This window comes from Squalius cephalus, assembly GCF_949319135.1.
Source record: "Squalius cephalus genome assembly, chromosome: 6".
Classification (NCBI taxonomy): domain Eukaryota; kingdom Metazoa; phylum Chordata; class Actinopteri; order Cypriniformes; family Leuciscidae; genus Squalius; species Squalius cephalus.
The window spans coordinates 6,049,116-6,061,099 of NC_137127.1; the positions used below are offsets into that span (position 1 = coordinate 6,049,116).

Consider the following 11,984-nt stretch of genomic DNA (forward strand, 5'->3'; position numbering starts at 1 on the left):
CTATATCAGTGTGCACGTTTCTGAACTCCCTGAAACACCTCCATACACAATATTCCTCAACTAAATTCCTGCCCAAGGCATACACAAAAGTTGAGTTGACTTAGTAGTGTGCTGAAACTTGCAGTTATGGTAAGAGGCATGACATTTATGAAACATGCTCAAAGTGGTTGACCAATCACAACACACTGATCCAGCCAACCAGTTTGAGCACATTGCACTTTTCAGAAGGAGGGTCTTCACAGAGACAAGAACTTAACCAAGCATTACAGACTGGGAAGAGAAGTGCTGCAACAATGCAAAATATCTGAAAAATAATGTGATTTTTGAACATTCAAGCATGAAAACCTATTCTAGTAGACGCCCTGACCCCTGTTCTTGATAATAGCCTCTTTCACACATATAGGCCTACAGTCTTTACTGGTAAATTACCGGTAAGAGATCATGTGTGAAAAGGACCTTTTTAAAAATACCAGTAAATTGGTTCCGGCAATTTACCAGTAAGGGAAGTTGTAACATTACCGGTAATTTACGGATAATGTGCTGTGAACGCAGAATGAAAATCACTGGTATGATCACATAGGAAGTCTGCTTTGGGCCAATCAGTGTTCCTACACATTTTCCATTTCAAAATTCTACACTTTTCCAGACTCAAATTTCCAGACCTCCTTCCAAAAGATTTTTAGACCCCATTTAACAAATTTATTTAACACAGCATTATTTTCAGTAAATATAGTAAAATATTATTTTCATTGTTTTCTCAAAGTGATAACATGTGCTTGCACGATGAGAAGAAAAAAGCTTTATAACCTGCATATATTCACCCATGACACATGACTTTAATACTTTAAATGTGTTTTGATGTTGCACGATCACCAAACAGCAAAATACAGTCTGATTTAGATGATCTTTGCTCCTTTATCTGTTGCTGATTTGAGTGGCACATGCACATTCATTTAGTGAGGTTCAAAAGAGACTTGCTTATGGTAAAGTATTCATTCAGTCAGTCATTTTCAACAATAGGGCAATTCCACGCAAAACTGTCACATCCATAACGCCAACACAATGTCATGGTATTTAGTTGGAGTTATGGATGTGACATTTTTGCGCGGAATTGCCCAATAATAATAAATAAAAAAAAAACTCTTTTACCAAGAAAACACTCCACTTGCAGGGCTGGGTATTGGCAAATTTCACAATTTGGATTAGATTCTCAAGCATGCGATTAAATTCAATTCCGATTCCGATTCAATTCCATTCCATAACGATTAATTGCGTATCAGGTACAGTACATGGCAAATATTCAAAGAAAATGTCTCCTAATTCTGTATATTATGGGAAAACCAGTTGGTACATTACTATAATACAGGTTGTAGTGGTCTTTCAAAGTATTTCACTGTTTAAGTGCAATAAGCAGCAAAAAATAACTCAATTTAGCACTGAGAGGCGGCTTTATGTGTGCACTGCATGAGCATAAAATATGAGGGAATGAGTAAAATGATGTGCAATACACGCAATCCCACGCTGAAATTCAAGCTGTAACAGCAATCGATAAAAATCTAGAATATTTTTAACTCAGCCCTATTATACATTTATATTATATTTATAACAGGACAATACAATTGCAATAAAACATAAAATATATTCAATTAGAAATATGTAAAACAGATGGAATTTTTTACTAGTGCATGGTCTCAGGTATATATTGCAGTATTTATTTTATTAATATATTTCCAGGCACAGGAATAGCCAGTTTAATTATGTTGCTCAAATGTCTTTGTTGTTGCGTAGATTAAATCTACAAAAACCACCAGATGGCTCTATTGACTTCATCTTTAGATAAGTTTCTTTAAACAGCAGCTGTTTTCAAAAGGTTATGAGAACAACATATGCTCACGAAGGTAGGAACAAATAAGGATGGTGACGCATATGATGCTGTTTTTACAGAAGCAGTACATGAAATGATCTTTCTGACTTTTCTAAATCCAGATATAATATAATTAGGCGCTTAATAAAGCTAATTTTCCTGACAACATTACCTAGAAAATACACCATATAAAGTTGAAATAATTCATTAACAAGGAAGAGATAAGCATAATCTATCCGCAGATGGCATCAAACACATGACCCCCATGTAAAGTAAAGTATTACCCATTTAAAAAAAAAATTTTTTTTTAAATGAATAAATATATATATATATATATATATATATATATATGCATGCATCTTCCCAACTAACCTACCTGGTCTTATTTATACTGTAACTGTTAGAAAGTTACAAACACTTAAACTTAAACACTTGACCAGCTGACTGGTTATAAAACAAGGTTTAAGAACAAATGCCAAAAAATGCCCAAACAGAACATAAGTAAAAAAAAAAAAAAAAACAGCAACCAATGCAAACCAACATTAGACTACAGCAAAGCAAAAGCACACATCAACAACCTGACAGCTACAGCAATCCACTATAGTGGAAAGATGTCGTACAATAAAACATCCAACACAATTTAGCAGTGGTATGATCACAGATAGAAAGACATCAATCCATTCGTTCATGCATTAAAATAGGGTATATGTCTTTATGTTCAGCACTGTTACATGAACACTGACTCAAAAGCAATGTTTAGGAAAGGCCTGTATTTCCTATTGGTAGACTTTAAGTGCCATCTAATGGTTAGATATAGACACTGCAAAGAGATAGAGAAGATATTTCTGCTGAAAGGTTTAAAAGCCAAAAATGTGTAGTCATCTTGTAAAGACATGATTCACAGCTAACCCTACCACAATTATATCCACTAAGGATACAACAGCAATCTATATCTAATCTAATTTATTTTATTTGTTTTTCATCAAAATGTAATCATGAATGTTACATACACAAAAATATGGTTTCATACCCTACTTTAAATGCCTATATTTCAAGGCATGTGTTTTATAGGCTTATTTAACCCTTAACATTTAACAGACTGAGAGGAAAAAATAATGAGTGATTTGTTTTTAAAATGGCATCAATTCACCATCTTTATCTAAAAGTAATATCTCACTTGATACATAGAGATACAGACACTGTAAAATGAAAACCAAAGTTTAAAAATATATATATTAAATTGTTCTATTTCAGCCCTATGAGGCCAATTAATTTCTGAGGAACATTATGTTCTTACCCATTTGATTGACCCATAAATGCACTTCTCAGAAGCAGAAGTCGTCATAGTTGGGTAAACTTCTATAGTGGTGAATGAGAGAGACTAGCCTACATTAAATATATATATTTTTTTGTGTTCTCATTTGCTCAAATAGCAAACACAACAACAGTGTTCTCACAACTTTCAAAAAGAGAAATAAAAATAGAGAGATTGATAATGGCAGTCAGAAGAAAGAAAGATGCTAATTGTACTGTCACTCCCACAGCATTCTCTCTTCTTTGCATTTTTTTTTATGCAAAGGCAATATATTAGTAAGTATAGTATTATAAATGTACATACATTTAAAAAAAAACATAATATATATATATATATATATATATATATATATATATATATATATATATATATATATTTATTTATTTATTTTTTATTTTTTATTTTTTTTTTTTACAGGATTTATGATGCTGATGACAGTTAAAACCCTTCATCACAAGTCCATTGTTTACGCTAATCAAACAGTGACTATATAGGCTATATATACTGTACACTGTATTTATATATATGTTCCAGTTTTTTTAAAACCTGGAATTTAACGTCAGAACCCACCTTACAAACACAACCAAGATAACAGTTAAGTGATGGTTGTGTGTCGTCTTGCCAAACGAAGCGTGAATGACACTCAGCTGTGTGGACTGTGGAGTAGACAAGTGAACGCCACGTACCTCTTATAACAAGCGTATTTGCCAAGTTACCATGGTAACCCTTGACAGACAGATAACATGCCCAATGACAGACCAGTGCTTAAAACTCAAAGGAGGAAGCGCCACGGTTCCTCCAATCACCAGAGCGAGGGGCGTGGCTATATCGTTTCCATTAAGGAACTGTGTTTAGCGCATATCAGGTGAAACAAGTTGCAGATGATCTGTCAGAGCGATTATCTGTAAGGTTTGATCGAGACGAAGACAGCTACATCGAGAGAGTGTGTAAATACTACTCTCGGGATCATTTAGGGTAGGTGCTCACCTGTTGCGTCTTACAATAACAGCTGCTGTATTCTATTACAGCTGATGCTTAGAAACATATGGTGGGGTAATATAGTTTTGTGTTCAAAGAAAAAGAAATTCGCGCCATTTAGTACCTATTGATTAGCGATATGGTTTCAGACTGAACTCATAATTTAGGTTTATTTGCTCGTAATTATTGAAAACGATGTCTTGTCTGTTACAGAGAATGACAAGGTTTATCTAACACGTGCCTGTGACGTCACGCGTTGGTTGTAGTTAAGCTCCCTTTAAAAACAAAAAAGATAATGACGTAAATGTTTTGTTTTAGTTTGTATTAATAACAAGTTTGTGTTTAGTTTGCATCACTTTACTAATGATGATGGCACCTGCTGCTAGGGATAGCTCGCCTTAAAATGAAAATTCTGTCATCATTTACTCAGCCAAACCTGTATGAGTTTCTTTCTTCTGCTGAACACAAAAGAAGATATTTTGAAGAATATGGGTAATCAGGGAAAAAAAATATTATAGAAGTCAATGGGGTCTACTGTTTGGTTACCAGAATATGTGCACAGCATATATATATATATATATATATATATATATATATATATATATATACTGTATATATACAGTACTGTGCAAAAGTCTTAGGCATGTTAATATCCCCCCCCCCCCCCCCCCCCCAAAATGGTTGTAAGTCAGTTATTTATATCTTTTGCTGTAGTGTGTCAGTAGGAAATATCAGTTTACATTTCCAAACATTCTTTTTGCCATTAATTGTAATAATCCAGTGAGATTTGTGTATGCACAAGGAGTCTGACAACAGCCGGTCTGATCTGATCTCACCATCATCGAGTCCGTCTGTGATTACATGAAGAAACAGAAGAAACTGAGACAGACTAAATCCAGAAGAACTGGGGGAATGTCTCCGAGACGCTTGAAGAAACCTTCCTGCAAAGCTCCCTGAAAAACTATGCGCAAGTGTACCTGGTCCTGGACAAACGCCGTTTTAAACGCAAAGGGTCGTTACACCATATATTGATTTGAATTAGTTAATAGAAGTTAAATCATAAATAAATTCAATTTGTGATTTTGAAAACATTCTCACCATTTTAACACAAGTGCCAGTACTTTTCACAATACTGTAGCTTTGCAGGAAGGTTTCTTCAAGCGTCTCGGAGACGTTCCTGCACTTCTTCTGGATTTAGTTCTGGCTAAGACTTATACTATATATACTGTACTATATATATGCACTTATTCAGTCTACAAAGTTATCAACATCAAAAATGACCTGTGACGTTCATGTGTTTTCCCAGATGTGGGGACCGTCGCACTGCTGCTTGATACTGTGTCTGTGGGCTTGTTTGGATGCACTGCCAGTTGCTGTGGATAAAACCAAAGTGAGCCCTCCAGTAGAGGAACTGGAGCCACCGAAAAGTGAAGTAAGTAATATGATTTAATTTAAAAAGTTTTTACCTTTATACTAGTATACAAGTGTTTATACTAATGTGAGACATGCTGCTCTATTGTTTGAATGGGTGTGACGCTTTTTGCTGACGTACAGTTTGATTTCCTGGTCTCCTTTTTACTCCAATGTGTACATCTAATTTAAATTCATTTAGGACACTGGATTGCACTATGATCGATATCTCAGAGAGGTTATTGACTTCCTGGAAAAGGACCCACATTTCAGAGAGAAACTTCATAACACAGACATGGAAGACATCAAGGTATTGCATCACTTTATTTTCCAATTTTACTTTGCAGAGGTTAAATCAGATTGTCTAAACACCGCGTTGCTTACCTCTCACTCCCTATTTGGTGAAAACAGCAAGGAAAGCTGGCTAAAGAGTTGGACTTCGTCAGCCATCACGTGAGAACTAAACTTGATGAGCTAAAGAGACAAGAAGTGAACAGACTGCGCACCCTAATCAAAGTCAAACAAGACATGAATGGAGAAAAAGGTAGCACAGGAATGTCTTTACAAGCACAACTGTTTTTGTTATTGCCTTGTCACATATCGTGAAATGTCCTCCGCCATCTCGTTTCTTTATTTACGGTCGGCAGGCTCGGAGAGCACAGATATGGGAAGATACAGAATGTGTTATCTGAGAGTGTCATTCATCAAACTCTCCATATCACGGTTTACTTTATAGACCAGTAACTCTAGCCTGCTGCAAAGACAAGAAACATATGAAAAATGAGATGCTTTCCATTTCCCTCAAGGTACGTCAGTGGACCACCAAGCCCTTCTGAAACAGTTTGAGCATCTGAATCACATGAATCCACACACATTCGAGGTGGAAGACTTGGATCGCCTCATTCAATCGGTAGGGTCTAAATCAGACTTCCTGTTGGTTTCATTCTACATTCACTTATAAATGTCACACATTCGTGCTCGGGGCATAAAATTACATTTTTGGCTGGTGAAAAACGTCTGCCCATAAATATTGATTACTAGATTATATATTTAAATTAGGGCTGTCAAACGATTAATCGCGATTAATCGCATCCAAAATAAAAGTTTGTGTTTACATAATATATGTGTGTGTACAGTGTATAATTATTTTCTATATATAAATACACACACATGCATGTATATATTTAAGAAATATTTGCATGTATATACTGTGTATATATATTTATATTATATATAATTTATATTATATATAAATATTTTACATATAAATAACACATTTTTCTTAAATATATATGCATGTGTGTGTATTTATATATAGAAAATAATTATACTCCATACACACACATATATTATGTAAACACAAACTTTTATTTTGGATGCGATTAATCGTTTGACAGCCCTAATTTAAATGTGTTTTTTTTTTCTCCTATGACAAAGATTTTATTGATTTCGCTGTTTCTCCTTCTGTATTTTTGACAAAAAAAATCACAGGTAATTTATCACAAGCAGCATCATATGAGAGAAGCCAATCTCTATCTCTCAGTGAAACTGCACCTGTCACAAAAACCTTTTAATATTGTTCCTAAAGCTCAAACAGTACAGCATGATGCTAGCAACACTAAGGTTATGGGCTTGAATCCCATGGAATGCATGAATTGTGCATATTGACTAGGGTTGCCAACTGTTCCGTATTAGCCGGGACATCCCGTATTTTGGGCCTAATTTATTTGTCCTGTGCGTGACCTCCCTTGTCCCGTTTTTTGACTAGCCTACTATGCTGATCTAACCACTGACTGATACTAGAGCAACAGCAGCAGTGCTGATCACGACACGTGAGAATGATCACCGACACCTGACATCATCAATCACAGATTTTTTTTAATCATTCTTTTGAGACAAATCATTGTTTGATTTGCGAATATAATCCTTGGAATCCATAATCCATAGTCGCTTCCGCTTCAAGCCGGACTCGTCTCACGCTAACGGTAATTCCCTTTCACCGTACACATTTTCATTTAGGCAAATCAATTTTGGCAATGCAAACAACGTGATTATTGTTCATGAGTCCAACATCCAGCCACGCAAGAAAACATGTAATCTACCTGAGGGAATAATATGCTCAAAAAACATTTCTGATTATTATTAATGTTTAAATATTTTTTTTTTCCAGGTTTCTTTGATGAATATAAAGTTCATAAGAGATTTATCTGAAATAGAAAGCTTTTGTAACATTATAAATGTCTTTACTATCACTTTTGATTAATGAAATGCATCCTAGCTGAATAAAAGTAGGCAATTACTTTCTTTAATTTCTTTCCAAAAAAAAAATCTTACTAACCCCAAACTTTTGAACTGTAGGCCTAGTGTATAATGTTAAAAAAGCTTTCTATTTGAGATAAATGCTGTTATTTTGAGCGATGGTTTGTTTGTAATGTGACATTTTTTTATGTACATAAATAGGTTAAGCAATACAAATGTGTTTATGTCTGATAACCTTTTAAACACATACTTAACTACAGACACTGAATAGACGTACACTGTGTGATACAGTACAAATATTTTGAGTGTCCCTCATTTTCCTATAAAGAACCATGATTGTCCCGCATTTTCCTTTTCTGAAGTTGGCAACCCTAATATTGACACACAAACCCACCTCCCCTCAATCACTTGTTACACTTGCTCTGGATGAATATTGTTGGTGTTACAGGGTTTAAATTTCGCAGAGATTGTGCTTATTGCGCATAATTTTACTCATTTCTGCAGATTTTGTTCTTGCACACAAAGTGCGCTCACAAGCCGCATCTCAGTACTAAATTGAGTTCTTTTTCGCTGCTTATTTCGCTTAAACAGTCAAATACACACAAAATAATGTTAAAATGCCTGTCTTGGCGAGTTTTCAAGTAAACAAAGTCAGTTATGTTTTAAGTGAATGTAAACAGTTGAGAAAGAAATGCATGTGTAACAGTATAATGGATCCATGTGTCAGATCTTAAAGTGACAGAAGGCTAATAAACCTGCTGCCAAATTATGCAATATTAAAAATATCTTTATGGCAGTTTTTCCCCATTGTATCGATGTCAAAATTGTGGCCAGTGATAATGCTGAGTGGCTAGTAACTTTGGAAAACCACTAGTGTCTGGTGAGCAAAAGAGTTAATGTCAAGCCCTGCATGAATGCAATCCAAGTTGCTTTAGATATAAAAATGTAATGTAAATGTTGGTGGCTTAATGTGTCGAAGATTAATTTCTGATAATAGTTAAAAAGAGGAAGAAGACTTCTAATAAGACTCCTACAGGTGATAATAAAGTTACTAGTCAAGTAGCAAGTTTTATTTGCCAAGTGCAATTTAAGATTACTTGGCAATTTTGGGTGGAGATCTACACACACAGTGAGTTATTGGTCTCCGCATCACACGTTCACATTTTCCTTTGTACTTGTTTCCTGTTTTTTTTGGTTAAGGCCACTAATGACCTGGAAAACTTTGACAAGGAGCGACACGAAGAGTTCAAGAAGTACGAGATGATGAAGGAACTCGAGCGGAGGGAACATCTTAAGACGCTGGATGAGGAAGCGCGCAAAAAAGAGGAGGAACACTACGAAGAGATGAAGAAGAAACATGCAGACCATCCCAAAATCAATCACCCTGTAAGCAGAAGACACACTTCTTGAACTATTGTTATAATCAAATTAGCCAGTTTGTGATATTGCTTAATTCTGTTATCATTTTTTTTATTCTATTATAAACAGAAGCATTTTCACGAGTGGTCGGAACCCTTTCTATGTTTGGTGACGTTTAAAGTGGCTTAAGATGGAAAATCTATTTTCTAAATTCACGTTGTTGATTTTATAGAGTGGTGCAGGAATTACGTATTTCAGTAGGCCAAAACCTGGAAATGAATTTTAGCACTTCCGGTTCCATCTTCCTGAAGTCAGTGGGTTTTTTTGAATGGGTTTTTGGTTAAATGCTTGAAATAAAGTCTGTGGTGAACACAAGCTCAAGATATTTTCACGTTTTGTTCTACGATATAAAATACATCAGTAATATCCACTTTTACTTGTGGTGTAACGTGACTAAATGGGACTACAGAGGTTTTCTAGGACATTAAATGTCATCAGCCGAACAGGTAAACTCATCTACTCAGTCGCTTTCACAGCCTCGTTGCGTTTACTGTACAATCGCGCCCTTGCAAACTATCATAACTCGAACTTTCAGAGAAAATGTTTTAAAGACTGAAAGAGCTGTCGGAAACTTAAGCCACCTTTCAACGGCACACGACATTCGCAAACGATTGTCTCATTTCGCCCCCTAGTGGCAGTCGCACGGACCTTTGAAATTGGTCGTAACCCTCGGCTATTCACAATGGTAAAATTCATGATTTTAATGAATGTAATGCATGCACGAATATATCCACACAAAACAAAAGACCCTCAAAACATTTAAAATAAAAACATAGTGTATTTTATAGAGCTAATCAATATAAATATTGTTTTCATAATTATAAAGTAATTATTTCTGCCATAAGTATTAATAACCGCCATTTTACAGAAATAGCGTTTACAGAATAACGTTAAAATATAGGTAATTCTAGCTTCACGCTCATAGTTTTGATTAGAATACCTCACATCCGGTCGCATACGGTCTAGCCGCAGAAGTTCAGATATTTCAAAGCATCTGAAGCTTCCATTGGAAATGAATGACTTCCGGTCCAACGGCTGTCGTTTGTCGTGTGCAGTGGAAAGGCGGCTTTGGTGATGATGACGTTGAAGTCATGTGCAGTCATGTTTGTTTATAGCCCATGATTAGCTTTTGACTTCTGCCGATTGCATTTATGCTTCAAAATTCATAAGTTGTTCATTTGTGAAGATTAGCCTATCACAGACCAGACAGAAGTTTGTCACAGACCATATTTTCTGCAATAATCTAAAAATCCTATTGGGTTTTGGTCAAGGGAACCAGGGTTGGCCTACAAAAATGCTTCATCCCTGTACCACTCTATTGTGAAATTTTTTTAATCAAAATGTGATGTATGCAAGACTTCTCCAATCATTTCGTCCACATAAACCCCTCCTTTCTTACAAACAACTGCAAGTTCGCGTTCAGATCTGCCTCCGTCCAATCGAAAACCGATTAATAGAATCAAGACCTGCCCTACTTTTTTATTTTCGATAATCCATTTCACTTCGTCAGAATAGCAATGGTAAAGATCTGTCACTATTTAAATTTTTAAATGTTGGATAATTAAAGGTTTTGAGTAAATTATATTTGAATCATAAAACCTAACATTTAAAATATGTCATTGTTGAGGATTTGTTCTGTATAAATAGGGCAGTCAAGACCAGTTGAAAGAGGTCTGGCAGGAATCCGATGGCTTGGATCCCAGTGAGTTTGAACCAAAGACGTTCTTCAATCTGCACGGTGAGATCATTGAGCTTCTCCGTTCTGAACACAGTAGATGATATCACTGCACGACTCTGACATCTGCTTGCTCTCACAGACACTAATGGAGATGGCTACTTCGATGAGCAAGAGCTCGAGGCGCTGTTTACCAAAGAGGTTCCACTTAATAACCTTTCCGTTCAGGGCTAACACAATAGTGAATCTTTGAGAATGACGTGGCTTTATGGGATGCTAAATCCGATGTTTGTCTCCACCGTGTTCAGCTAGAGAAGATCTATGATCCCGCACGTGAAGAGGATGACATGCAGGAAATGGAGGAGGACAGACTTCGTATGAGAGAGCATGTGATGAATGAGGTGGGAGCATCATAGCAGGGGATTGAATGTGCTAATGATATTATTTCAAAGATGTTTCACTTGTTATTATTTATTATGTATTGTCTGTCCATAGATTGACACTAACAGAGACAGGCTTGTTTCACTAAATGAATTTATTACTGCCACAGATAGGAAAGAATTTCAAGAGCCAGGTGGATGGGAGGTAATTTAACATTTTAAGTCATTTTAATTTTAAGTAAAATCGACCCTATTTGTGAACTGTGTTTCATGATATCTACTGTTTGAAAGTTTGGGGTCAGTTTTTTTAAGAAATTAATACTTTTATTCAACAAGGTCACACATTTATTAAAGACATTTATAATGTTACAGATTAAATAAATGTTCTTTTGAACTTTCTATTCATTAAAGAATGCTGAATTGTTTATTATTGTTTCCACAATTTTAAGCAGCACAGCTGTTTTCAATATTGATAAATAGAATTTTTCATATTAGCAAATTAGAATGATTTCTGAAGGATTGTGACTGAAGAAATAGGAATAAATTACATTTTAAAATACACCACAATAGAAAAGTTATTTTAAATTATAATAATATTACCATTTTACTGTAGATTTGACAGTAAAATGCACCTTGGTTGAACATAAAACGTAAAAAAAAATCTTACCAACCCCAAACTTTTGA

At 35.2% G+C, this 11,984-nt stretch overlaps 1 protein-coding gene across 1 annotated transcript in view; it reads left to right on the forward strand.

The window, feature by feature from the left end:
• Nucleotides 1–3,986: 3,986 nt before the first annotated feature.
• The window catches only part of nucb2b (nucleobindin 2b), a 16,461-nt gene continuing 8,463 nt past the window's right edge, over nt 3,987–11,984 (forward strand). Inside the window, exons 1-10 of the mRNA XM_079874110.1 lie at nt 3,987–4,154; nt 5,464–5,589; nt 5,770–5,877; nt 5,979–6,111; nt 6,374–6,477; nt 9,027–9,212; nt 10,893–10,983; nt 11,063–11,121; nt 11,229–11,321; nt 11,416–11,505. Coding sequence (XP_079730236.1) covers nt 5,464–5,589; nt 5,770–5,877; nt 5,979–6,111; nt 6,374–6,477; nt 9,027–9,212; nt 10,893–10,983; nt 11,063–11,121; nt 11,229–11,321; nt 11,416–11,505 — 990 coding nt within the window. The 5' untranslated portion in view covers nt 3,987–4,154. The remainder of the gene's footprint in view (nt 4,155–5,463; nt 5,590–5,769; nt 5,878–5,978; nt 6,112–6,373; nt 6,478–9,026; nt 9,213–10,892; nt 10,984–11,062; nt 11,122–11,228; nt 11,322–11,415; nt 11,506–11,984) is intronic.